Here is a 13119-nt window from a genome sequence, read left to right on the forward strand (position 1 = left end):
CAAGCAGACTGGAAACCAGATTATTTTGCCGGCCATCTGAACCGTAGTGAAGCGATTCAAAGGAACAATTGTCCAGCTGAAATAATCTTTGTGTTTTGACATGCAACAAAAGGTCAAAGGTAAAAATCTCATGGAAAGTAATTGCTTACTTTATATAGCGCTTTTCTGAACACTCCACTCAAAGCGCTTTACAGGTAATGGGGACTCCCCTCTGCCACTGCCAATGTGCAGCATCCAGCTGGTGGATGAAGTAAAGGTACAAGCCTGCACAACTTTATATTTCTTTCCACTGTGACACAGATAGTTTCTTGTGAAGTCAGTGGACAAAACATCATCCTGTAACAGGAAACCACACACCCCACCGAGAAACTGCAATAGGAAATGCACTGAAATGACCAGTTAACAATGTATCATGCGGAAATCTGTGTGACCTCTCTGAATAGACTTCTCTACTTGTCTCTCATTCAGGTCCGTTTCAGAATGCTTCCCAAAAGGAGCTCGGTCTACAGCCTTCTTTCATTCTCTTTGGTGTTCAGCTGTCTGGCTGGTAAGTAGTTCTGTTGTAATTGCTCAGTGAAACGTGCAATGAACTGAACACATTTCCACTTAAAGAATCATTAACAAAATGAGAGAAGGTCTGGATTTTGGGGTCTCGGATATAAAGGTTAATCTGCTGTTTAATCTGCTGATTTTCCAAAGCTTCACTATAGTTTAACAAATTATTAGTCCTAAAAAGACTAAGTTTGTTTGTAGCATATGAACATCTCACCTGAAACAGGAAACGGGTTCATAAAATGTCTGACCAACCAAAAATCCTGCAACTGATATTTTAAAACTTTCTTTACTAAAACATAGTTGAAACACTACCTTAGCATTTTCAACCAAGTTGGTTTGTATGTTCTTCCCGTGATCAAGTTAGTTTTTGCCAGGTGCTCCAGTTTCCTCCCACAGTCGAAAGACATACTCATAGTTTAATTGGCTTCTGGGAATATTGGCCCAGGTGTAAGTGTGCATGTCTGTTTGCCAGTGTGCGCCCTGTGATTGGATGCACCCTGGACAGGACACTAGTCTGTCCTGTGCCCATTACTTGCTGGGACAGGCTCTGGCTCCCTGGCAATCCTGAATTGCATAAAGTAGTTTGTCTTCAAGTTATTACTTATTAATAGCACACCTGAAGAAGGCTCCACGGCTGAAACGTTGTTCTCTTTCTTTTTTTTTTTTCAGCATGGAATAAACCTATTACTTGTTCCATTACTTATTATATCCTTCAGCTTCAATAGCTCAGCATCTGGAATCAACATGTATGTTTTTCGGTGCTGTCTTCTTAAAGTAATATGCAACTTTATTGTACATTATGCTAAAGAACAGTATTTATGTTGAGAAAGCAACAGAACAATTGTTCTAAAAAATATTTTGCCAGTGGTAAAATCACTGTTTGGTAGCCAATGCAAATGAATGTATTTTTTAATCGGATGTTAACCCTTTTCAGTAAATGTAAGAGCCTCAATGTTTTTAAACACTGTATCATGTAATAAAGTAGTTCAAGTAGGTAGCTGTGTCAGCATGCGTAGGCTACAAAGGAACAGGTAACGGATTTATCACATGCTGAAAAAGAAAATGCAACATTTTGGCTGTGGAAAACTTTTTAAAGGCGATGCACAAAAATACCAAAATTAACACATTTAATCTGTTGCTAGTTTTGATAACTCATCAGAAAAAGAAAGCTTAAATTAGTACTGTATAAATTTGAACCATTTCCACAGACGGTTACAAATAAATTTAGCATTTTTTTCATCCCTAATGTTGCGCAAGATCTCGTTTGTATTATCAGGTAATGAGTTCAAAACTTTGCTTCAATATATGTTCAAGATGCAAGTCTAACTGGCTGTGTCATTTCTCACTAATCAGTTAAATTTATTTAATACAAAAATGGAGGTATACTTTTTGTACCTCTCTGAAAACGCAAATAGGTATGTAGTGTTCATTTTTCTTCATTTGCAAAGCTGCTGTGACACAGATTATTGGTAACCCTGGGTTTTTAAAACTATACATAGTGATGAAGTGGCGCATAAAGACACGTACTTTCAGATTCAGGGACCGTTTCTTCCCACAAGCTGTCAATTACTGAACTCCAACCCTACCAGTGGCGTACACTGATGGTTTTCCTTCTCGCACTGCTTGTCTGACTTTTTTTTTTTGTTGTATGTTATTTTACTTGCTGCTGCTGCTGTACTGTTTGTTTTTGGTGATTCCTTTAATGTCTTTGCATTGGAGCATACATGCAAAGAAGCATTTCACTGCACGTGTGCATATGACAATGAACTGAAAAGTTGGGAGATGTTGGAGCTGCTGTGTCAAACTGAAGTTTTCCCCAGACTGATAGATTTGGGGGTCTTTGTCAGAAAGGTGTTAAACTCAGTGCTCTCTGAACCTGTAGGAACTGCTTTCAGAAAATAGATTTTCTGCTTTTTTTCCTCTTTTTATTCTTTTCCAGGTATGTCAAAAGCCCTCTCTCTCAAAGTGCATGAGAACCCAGCCGTGGGCTATGTCCATCGGTCAGTCATGTTGCCCGTGTCCTACACAATAGCAAAGTCCTACAAGTTCTTACAGATCACCTGGTCGTTCAATAGTGAGCTCCTTCTTAAATATGTCCGACCCTGTCTTCCCACCTCTGATAAGGCCTGCAAACCTCAGCAGTTTATAGCGCCAGCATACAGGGGCAGAGTAAGCCTCTTCCCACAGAACGCATCCCTACAGATAGAAGATCTGCGGCCCACTGACTCTGGGAACTACAGCCTGAGAGTGTCCTTGTCCGACAGGGAACAGAGAGCTGTTGTCTGCCTCCTCGTCGCAGGCCCAAGGAGTAAGGACACTGGTAAGGACGTTGTCTGGTATTGTTCCAATGCTCACCTGGTGTATGTAGCAATCGGCACCAGTCAGGTTGGCTGAAGAACACAACTGCAGTTGATGATAGAAAAATGACCAGAGAATATTTATCAGAGAAGGTAAAACTGTAAAACCACTGTTGCTAAAATCGCCAACATCCTCCACAGTGCAGGGGTGTACAGTAGGTATCGCAATCTGCTGTTCACAGGACATTAGAGTTCTGGAACAAAATGTTATGGACAGATGAGACAAAGAAACCTCTACCAAAGTCATAGCAAGGTAAAAGTGTGGAGAAAGGAATGAACTGCAGATTCAAAGCATTCAGTACCTGTTCATCTGTGAAACAAGGCAGAGACAGTGTAATGGCTTGGGTATGCATGACACTGGTCAGGACATTGTCTGGACTCTAGTAGTGGTCTCCTTTATTCATTTCTGGTCTACAGTTTAATGAAACCAATACTTTTTGAGGCAAAATCAAATTGCATATCAAAAACTGACTGAAGTCTTTGTCAGGTGTTTTAAAATTGTGGTTGAGTAGCAACTGAAAGAAGCTGTTCTTTTTTTTAAAGAGAAAAGTAGGTGCTTTCAAGCATGTGGAAGGGATGATGACACCCTAGTCATGCTTTTACCAGCTGCTGTATCTTTATTATGAAAACCAATGTGAACAACATGTAGGCTTCAGATGCATTCATATTTTGAGATAAACTGGGCCTGCTCCAGTTAAAATATCATGCTGTATGTGTTGTGGAAAGTTCTTCATCAATATTGCACAAATTCAGTTTTTGAGCATACTACCAAGGGTTTTCTATCTCTTGCATACAGTACATCAAATCAAAAAGAAAAGTTTAATTCACACTTTGTGTAGTTGTCCTGTTTTATGATGTTTGACCTGCCCTTCCTTTTGTGACACAAGTTGGTTTTACACTTCAAGTGTTGGTCATGTCATGAGATGATCACTTCTACTCTGAACATCTTGTAGATGTTGTAGAAGGAAATAACTTAATCACAGATATTAAATAAAACAAATTTGGTTTATCACAGATCTTGATGTATTAACCATGAGATATGGCAAAATGTTTCAAAAGTATTACATTTCTTGGGTTGGGGGTGGAGCTAGCAGAAATACCAAGTTCAAGATGACACTAGGAAGTTAAAGGGCTTGTGTTAGGCTCATTAGATCAGACACTTTTTCTCCAGTTCTGTCTTGTACTTGTAGGTGAGGAGCTGACCAGCCAGAGATCCTTCACGTCAGCAGAAGAGCAAAGCACAAACAGAGGTGAGCACTTCTTCTTCCAGTGCAGTCCAGTACAGCACAGCCTCCAGTTGGTTACAGGTTGCTTCTTTTACTGTAGATCTTGTATTTTTTGGCATGCACTATACGATGAGATTTCTTCCCATTTGGGAAGAAGCTGTATAAGTCATATACAGGTTATGTTTACTTAAGGACTAATAATGTTGCTGGTAGCACGTTTTGCTCTCTTGTAATGAGTTTCTCACAGTTCTCAGTTTTGTCTTTCCGTACTGCTCTGAAGAAATGGCTGGATGAGATCACTTCTTTTATGTGTGCACAATCAATGCTACAGGAAATGGGTAAAAATTGGCATTCAATTGTTCCAATACCTGTTGTTCCAATGCTCACCTGGTGTATGTAGCAATCGGCACCAGTCAGGTTGGCTGAGGAACACAACTGCAGTTGAGGATAGAAAAATGACCAGAGAATATTTATTGGAGAAGGAAAAACTGTAAAACCACTGTTGCTAAAATTGCCAACATCCTCCACAGTGCAGGGGTGTACAGTAGGTATCACAATCTGCTGTTCACAGGACATTAGAGTTCTGGAACAAAATGTTATGGACAGATGAGACAAAGAAACCTCTACCAAAGTCATAGCAGGGTAAACGTGTGGAGAGGCATTCAGTACCTATTCATCTGTGAAACAAGGCAGAGACAGTGTAATGGCTTGGGTATTTACAGTATGACCACCTCTGGAACTAGCTCACTCATTTTTATTGATACTGCAACTAAAGATTGCAGCAGTAGAATGAATTCAGAAGAGTGCAGAAACATCTCCTATGTACAAGAAAATGCCCCCAGACTCATTAGACACTGTTTCATCAGGCTGTGAGATAATGACCCAACTCCCAAGGAGTTCATCAAGGGGAAAAAAGTACAAAGCCTTAGACTGGTCATATTAATCTCCTGATTTATATCCAATAGAGCATGGAATTTCACTTGCTGAAAAGTTGACTAAAGGTAGAAAACATCCAAAACAAATGGCAACTGTAAAAAAAAAAAAAACAGCAAAGGCTGGGAAAAGCAACTCAAAAGAACAAACTAAGACTGGCAATATTATTGGATCTCAGGCTTGATGTAGTTATTGCATGCAAAGGATTTGCAACCAACAACTAATATTTATACTATTTTAATTTACTTTAAGTTAATTTGTCCCATTTACTTATGCTCATTTAAAATGGAGGGATAGAACACAAAAAGTGGTATTCATTTAAAACATTAAAGCATATATGTGTAGAAATAACCAGAAATAAAAAGTGACATTTTCTTTTGCCTCATTCATTTATCTCAAATTGCTTGAGTATACAGCAAAAATAGTAATTTCAGCTTCACTGTCCCAGTGCTTCTGGAGGGCACTGTAGGTCCACACTAGGTCATACGATGGGTAAAAGCACCTGCTGTGAAAACGTAACTGGTAACCGTTTGACACATCTGTTTCAGAAAGGGACAAGAGGAGGATGGAGTTGATTAATGTCATCCGCCTGGTGCTGTCTGTGCTGATACCATTGTTTTGCTACTTCCTTCTCAGATGGTTGTCGAAGTCTTCTTGTGGTGAGTGTGCTCGTTTCACTTTTCTTACCTTTCTTTGAACATCAGGAAGTCTGAAAGCAAGAGGAGGCCTTTCTGCCCAATTTGAGTGTTTCTTGAAGGGTTTTCCAGTCTCCCACAGCCCCTTGTGTAAGGAAGTGCTTTCTGTTCTCGGTCTTAAATTTTGTTCCCCTTATGTCCCCTTGGTTCATGTTTCACTGTTAAATCTCAAGAAGCTTAGTGGTTTGACAGATTTTGAGGATTTTATACAAAATCTTCAAATAAAGGTATTTCAACTAACAGCTGTAGTGCTCAGATAGTACAATTCTGCCTTCTGACTGCAGGTGGAGCTGTGTAGCCCCTCTAGAGGTTCCTAATGGCAATCTGGGCACTGTTATTAGATGTAAGAGACCCAGGTTTCCCAGGAGGCAATAGAAACTTGCCTGATTGTGCAGGGGTCACACCAGCAATTTGGTTGTGATCTTGTAGTATGCTGCTTTGAGATGTGCCTAAACTAAAGGCAACTAAAGTTGAACAACAAGCAGCAATTACATTCTAGGGGTACAAAAACATATAATGAGAGCCATCTCCCAGCATACAAGTAGGGGGCACTTCTAGGGTGGTGGCAAAATACACTGCAAATACTCCCAGAAGGCTCTACAGATATAGAGTGGATGGAATTAAGTTAAATGAGATGAAAGTTGTAAGTAGGTCAAGGAAAAGGTTAAACTGTCAGCTACCTTCCACCCATCCATTTTCTAACTGCTTTATCCAATTCAGGGTTGCAGGGAAGCCAGGACCTATTGCAACACGCAACAAGCTCAAGGCAGGATACACAGTGGACAGCACGCCAGGCCATCACAGGGGACACACTGACAAAAACGTGCACATACTGGCAATAGAGCCAATTTTCCTAGAAGCTGATTTACCCACATTTCTGCACGGACATCAAGATCCTGTCCAAACTACTGGCCACTGGACTGAGGACCACCCTGCCCCACAAACATGCCCATAATGGTGGCGAGCCTGAATCAGGAGAAAGCTGTGGTTTAAAATGCTGCAATGCATCAGGTTCAGAGAGAGTTGCAGCTGGTGGGTAAAGATACTGTTCTCTGAAGTGGGCAGAAGAGTCAACATGAATGGACATCTGGGGGATTTCAGTCTACAGGAGTCTGGAGTACAACAAGAGTGTCCTATTTCACCTCATTTCTATACTCTTTAGAGGGCTATTGGCAGATACTGTGAGACAGGCTGGTGAGTCATTGATGGCCTGGTGATATCAGGATGTACAGGGAAGTCCTCAAGATCTAGCACGCAGATGACCCAAACAATGTTCCTGAACTTGAGCAGGGGGCTGCAGAGACCCCTCCAGGTCACGGAGCAATACTCCAGGGCCTTGGGATTGAAACTCAACCACTGAAAGAGCAAACGCAAGTTCTTTGACCCTGGAAGGATAGGAAGATGTTGCCAGAAGGTCTCGAGCTCTGCAGGAAGCCCCTCAGATGTTGGGGATTTTGTTGCAGACAAGACCATAAAGTGGACCAAGAGGATCATCAAGGAGGTATGAGGCCACAAGATGGCTGGACTCTACACCAACCACAGGGTCCTGTACCAGATCTCAACTAGACGGCCATGTACCAGAGACTGGTGACTAGAGAGGTCCTCTATAGACACTTGATCACCAGGAACCCACTTTGCCCCTGGGACACGTTTTGTCGAGGAGATGCAGGAGCCCATGTTCTGGAGCTGTCCCTTGGCCAAAGCGGTGTGGGGCAGAAAGGACAAAACTTTAACTCCTGGGAGTGAGACTGGTGCTAAGCTACTAGTGCATCCTGCTGGGGCCGGCACTGACAGGATTGGACAAAAGGACACAGTACTTGCTTTGGCTGCTGATGTCCTCAATAAAACAAAGACTGTGAAATGCATCCAGCACAACAGAGTAAGGAGGGAGGGAGCTGGAGGAGAGGATCCTTATGAAGGAGCACTACAAGGGACTTTGAGCTCCTGCGGAGGACTGGAAGACTGCAGTTTCAGAACCAGGACAGGAAAAAGACATGGACAATAGCAAGTGGTGGGGCTTTGAGAAAATCTTCTATTGTGCAAGTCCAGCCACAGCAACCACTTGTGCAGGTTGAAAAAAGACAATCACCCAATTTAGAATGTTTCTTTAACTGAGTAGAGTTTTATGGTTTGTTAGAGTGTGTACTTATTGTAAGATGTCCTTTCAGCACGGAATAAACCTTTACCTGTTCCTTTGCAGCCTACGCATGCTGACACAGCTAGCTACTTGAACAAAATCTGTTCTTTGTGCCCCCTGTTCTCACTGTAATCAATAATCCTGAGCATCTTCTCCCACACCATGTACTTCAGAGAGCCCAGGTGCTTGGCTTGATCTATCAGAGCCCCTGAAACCATCTCTTGCTCCTGCAGGGTACACTTGGCTCTGCAATCGAATTCAAGAGTCAGTGTTGCAGCAGCTGTGCACTGGATATGACACAAGGACAAGAGTCTGTGGTAATTACTGTACACAATGTTCCTGTGTATTCTTGTAGTGCTGAAAAGCAAAAGGATTTGAATTAATGTTGAATTTATCATCAATAAGAAAGCTTCATTTATTTCCAGGAGTCCTCAAGGAACTGCCTAGGGGGTCCACAGTTTAGTAAGTCTTCTACTCGAGACTTAAAAATGTAGTAGTAGTAGTAGTAGTAGTAGTAGTAATACTGTCAGATGGTGGAACACCTCAGGCAGTGCTTACCGTGGAGGCTTCCGATATCTGTTGTACAGTAAGCTCTCAATTTAATGGACTTCACTTTTACAGACTTCAGAGGAAAATGATGATATATTACAATGCCTTCTTCCTTGAACTAATTGCTACTTGTTATTTTGTCAGTGTAAGAGGAGTCTGTCACAGTGATGTCACTCCTTCGCCAGAACATTCCTCACTGCAGGCAGTGCTGCTGTGGCTATTGGGCACTAGGAGGCCAGAAAATGTCAGTCCAGTCTGGATCCTAGCCTACATTGCAAACACAGTGTATGATTACCTCATCCTACCAAGAGCACAAAAAGTAGTCTCACTATCATCACTTTATAGTATAGACTGGAGTATTTATAGTATACTTGCATCTAAAGTTGTGAAACAGGGTTTCTGTATAATTTTACCTAATTACTTGAAAAAATAAAAAATAACATCCATTATTTCCTTTTTCTGTCTAGATTTGTAATAAATGTCAGAGCCATTTCAGATAGTCATGCATGACACTATTCTCCTATGCACTGGTAACTGACCTGGCAGCCTTCACTTGGTAAAGGCCAATGGGAAGTTTGGCCAGGCTGCTGGGGTAACACCCCTACTCTTTTTAAGAAACGCCTTGGGATTGTTAATAAAAATGTTGAGTTCCCATCTCATCCAAAGGATGGCACCTGTTTACAGTATAGTGTCCCTGGCAGTATACTGGAGCATTAGCATCCACATAGATTGCAGAGTGATCATCTCCTACTGGCCTCACTAACACTTCTTCCAGCAGCAACCTTTAACTTTCCCAGGTGGTCTCCCATCCAGGTACTGACCAGGCTCATATCTCCTTAGCTTTAGCGGGCTGTCTGTCGTGAGTTGCAGGGTGATATGGCTGCTGGCAGTGCCCTCTTACTGGTCATTTTTCAAACACTACTAGGACACGGCAGCCATGGTTATCACCATGATGATTCTGGCCCAGGTGCAAGATTGCCACCTACTGGTTCACAACACCACTTGTGGAAGGAAACCACTTTTCCTTGGAGGTCTCCCTGCAACAGGGAGGGTTCTGGACTTATAAGTGGGACATTGTGGGTTTGAATCCCAGGTGACACCCTGCTGTATGACCCTAGAGCAAGGTCCTTCACCTGAAAGGCTCCAGTAGAATACCCAGCTGTATAAACAGGTGCACATGTAGGTTATTAGGGATAAAACAATAAACAGTCTATCACACCAGTAGTGACCAGGTCACTGAAGCTGCCAAGTTATAATTGATTTTAAAATCTGGTTATAACTTACACTGTGTGTGGTCTTTGATGTGCCAGAAAAATCAACTATAAAAAAGACACCCACCATATTCTTTATGGTGTTCATTATTCCACTGCAATTTATATTAACCCCCCCTACAAATTTAATAAAGATCTTGAGACTTTATCAAGACATTATTGTCCCTGCCCTTATAAGTTGGTAATGTAAGAAATGCAATTTTTTCTTGCTTCTTCGTAATTCTGCCATAATAGGGAGCGATTCTTTCGTTGCGATACTACAGCCTCTGGTTTTAGACTTCACTCTCACCGACAGGCATTCGGCGCTGTTTGGCTTCAGATGCGGTTCTCGGGTGAGGTTGCACGTGACTTACAGCTATACCTGGGTAAAACAGACCATTTCAACTAATACCACGAAACAGACCGTGATCATCAGTATGATTTGATTTCTTGAGACGCGCGTTATTAGAAATTGACCAACAAGCCGAAACGACTGACCCTTACTCGCTGACGGGAGAACATTTCATTTGCACGAATAAAATAATATCTATTAGACATTTATCAGGGACAACTAAAGGAGATTGCTAAAGAGACAAGATATTCAGCTGGGAAGAGGACAAAAGGTGATGCATCTTACTTTAAGGAACTTTGCTGTTTCTTATCGTTTTTTGAATTCCACGTACTCCTCTAGTTTAGCTCTTAAATGAATCAAGGCAGCGTTGAGATTTTCCTGAAATACAATTAACAGGACAATGTTCACATTCAAAACAGCCTCCAATACCCAAAACTCGGGCAAGATGGCTCTGAATCTGTCAATTTACCCCCTCCATACCTAATCCTGTACAACTCCTTTGATAGGAAAACATTTGTGGCGGGCGTGCCGTTTCAAAATCTGACACACAACACAAATAGCCTTTTCTTCGTCTACCCAGAACACCTTCAGTTTCTCTGTGTGGAGACTACAGAGCTCTTTGGAATCCACGCTTGGTTTGCTCAGGTAGGAGAGTGCGATAGATACGATCACTTCACCATCGGTACTTTGTCTGCAAAATGGGCAAAGCCGTGTGGTAGTCTTCTTCCAACACGTATCCAAGCAAGCTTTACAGAAGGTATGACTGCATTTCAGAATGACTCGGTCTTTTGAAGATTTCATAGCACACTCACCAGCTGATCGGAAAGCCGCAGCCTGCTTCAAAAATACTTTAATTTTCACTTTCCTTTCTTTGGCGTAATTTAGGAAAAGGGCTTTTTATGAGTTTCTATATGCAATACTATTTGGTATCCCCCGGAGGAAGTAATATTATGGAAAATAATTTCAATAATTAATTTTTGCTTTCCTTGAGGTCTTCGGTTGTGCCTCTTTGCCTTTTCCTGAATGTAGGATATTCTGCAGTTTTTAAAGTTAAAAATAAGAGCATAAAGAACGCTTACAAACGAGGGGAGACCATTAATCAAATCTGTCATTATTAGTTAGTAATTGATGTCAGCTTGCTGTTCATTGGAAGAAGCCAATGTACTGTATTCAATAATATGCCATGCTTCATACTCCCCTTACCCATTGAGTATAAAGTGCCTCCTGTATTTGGGTTTTATTAATAGAATAGATTTAGTAATATATAGATCTACCCTTCTCCCTGGCCAGGCATGTGGTTGTCAAGACCCATGATTGTCAAGGAATGTAGATTAGTGGTAGGCCAGGCCTTTCCCTGTTTACTATAGGAATGATGACTCATCATGTAAGTGCTCTCATTTGGGCAGTAGGGTATTATTGTTGAGCATGCCTCTAATGCATTGCTGAAGGCAACAGCAACACCTGGCTAATTGGTCACTTCAGCCTCATAGCTTTATGGCTAGCGCACAGAAAGAAGACATCGACAGGAGGCACAGCTCCAGCTGCAGGAAGCTGCTGAACATCTGGCTAGCCACACCCCCTGCAGAGATGAGTCACCTATGTGTTGGCCGTGTAGTGAAATTAGTGCAAATACAGTTTAGCAGCAGGATGTATGACAACCAGATGATATTATAGCAACTATATCAACTTGCAACTCACAACTAGAAACCCACTGAAGCTAAGCGGGTGTGAGCCTCGTCAGTACCTGGATAGAGAGACCTCCTGGGAAAGCTAAGGTTGGTGCTGGAAGTCGTGTTAGTGGGGCCAGTAGTGGACGCTCACCCTGCAGTCTGTGTGGGTCCTAATGCCCCAGTATAGTGACAGGGACACTATACTGTAAAAAGGTGCCGTCCTTTGGATGAGAAGTAAAAGCAGCCTCCAGCAGCCTGGCCCAGTTTCTCATTGGCCTTTACCAATCCTATTAATATCCATCTATGAATGGGTTTCATCACTCTGTCCTCCTCCCCACTGATAGCTGATTTGTGGTGAATGTACTGTCACACTCTGGTTGCCGTCACATCATCCAGGTGGTGCTGCACATTGGTGGTGAGGAAGAGGAGTTCACATTACTTGTGAAGAGCTTTGAGTGGAGTGTCCATAAGAGCGCCATATAAGTGTAAGGGATCATTATTAACGACAAGACCTTTTCTGACTGCAATATTGAACTTAAAATAACACTATTTGCTATGAGAAGGACATGTGCTATATTCCTAAATTGGTGCATCAATCTATTTCCACATGAGCAGAATTTATCTTGGGTTCCATGGGTAGAGTAACAATTATTGATTGTATTTACAAAGCACTTCTCATAATGGATCCACACATACCCCACTGTACATATAGGAAGGAGCTCACTTCACGGCCTCCCTCTGATTATAGCCTCACTGCCTAGCAGAACAGAGACAGGGAGAAGTGAGGAATTTTACTCCTCTGAAAGGACAAAACTTAGGTAGGCCAAACTGAGCCAGCCCAAGTGAAAATGTCTTCCAAATATCATTTGTCAATTATTATTCCTTAATTGATATTCCCCTAACATAATACAGGATTCAGATTATATGAGTTCTAAGGAATTAAGATATTCTATGTGAAATAACTTCATGGTACTTTCAAAGTTAACAGGGTGGCAGAGTGATACATTGGTTAACATTGCTGCCTCACAGTGCTGGGTCCCTGGGTTCAACGTGTTTGTATGTTCTTCCGTGTTCATATGGGTTTCCTCCACAGCCTAAAGGCAGGTACTGTAGATTAAATGGCTTCTGGGAAACTGGCCCATATTACAAACAATTGCATTATTATTAATTAAACACCAAATTAAACTAGATGATGGTTGATTTGACTAGATGAAGTTGGTTTACTTCTGGTTTGCACACTTCACTAATGACATTGCCTGCTGTCCCTGTTAGCCCTGTACCTGAACGTTATCAACACAGATCACAAGCTACACACACCATGGATACAGTGTCTTTCAAGCAAGTAAATCATGACAACAAAACATAGCAGGATTTATCAGCAAGTAAAGCATGACA

General features: G+C 41.7%; 1 protein-coding gene across 1 annotated transcript; it reads left to right on the top strand.

Moving 5' to 3' along the window:
- Positions 1–392: 392 nt before the first annotated feature.
- On the top strand, positions 393–8901 carry LOC148676702 (uncharacterized). The gene is made up of 5 exons (XM_088611460.1): positions 393–547; positions 2495–2875; positions 4103–4162; positions 5620–5730; positions 6487–8901. The coding sequence occupies exons 1-5, from the start codon at positions 406–408 to the stop codon at positions 6606–6608; spliced, it is 816 nt and encodes a 271-aa protein (XP_088467586.1). The 5' UTR covers positions 393–405; the 3' UTR covers positions 6609–8901.
- Positions 8902–13119: the final 4218 nt, after the last annotated feature.

Source organism: Lepisosteus platostomus, chromosome 2, assembly GCF_059453375.1.
Source record: "Lepisosteus platostomus isolate fLepPlt1 chromosome 2, fLepPlt1.hap1, whole genome shotgun sequence".
NCBI lineage: Eukaryota > Metazoa > Chordata > Actinopteri > Semionotiformes > Lepisosteidae > Lepisosteus > Lepisosteus platostomus.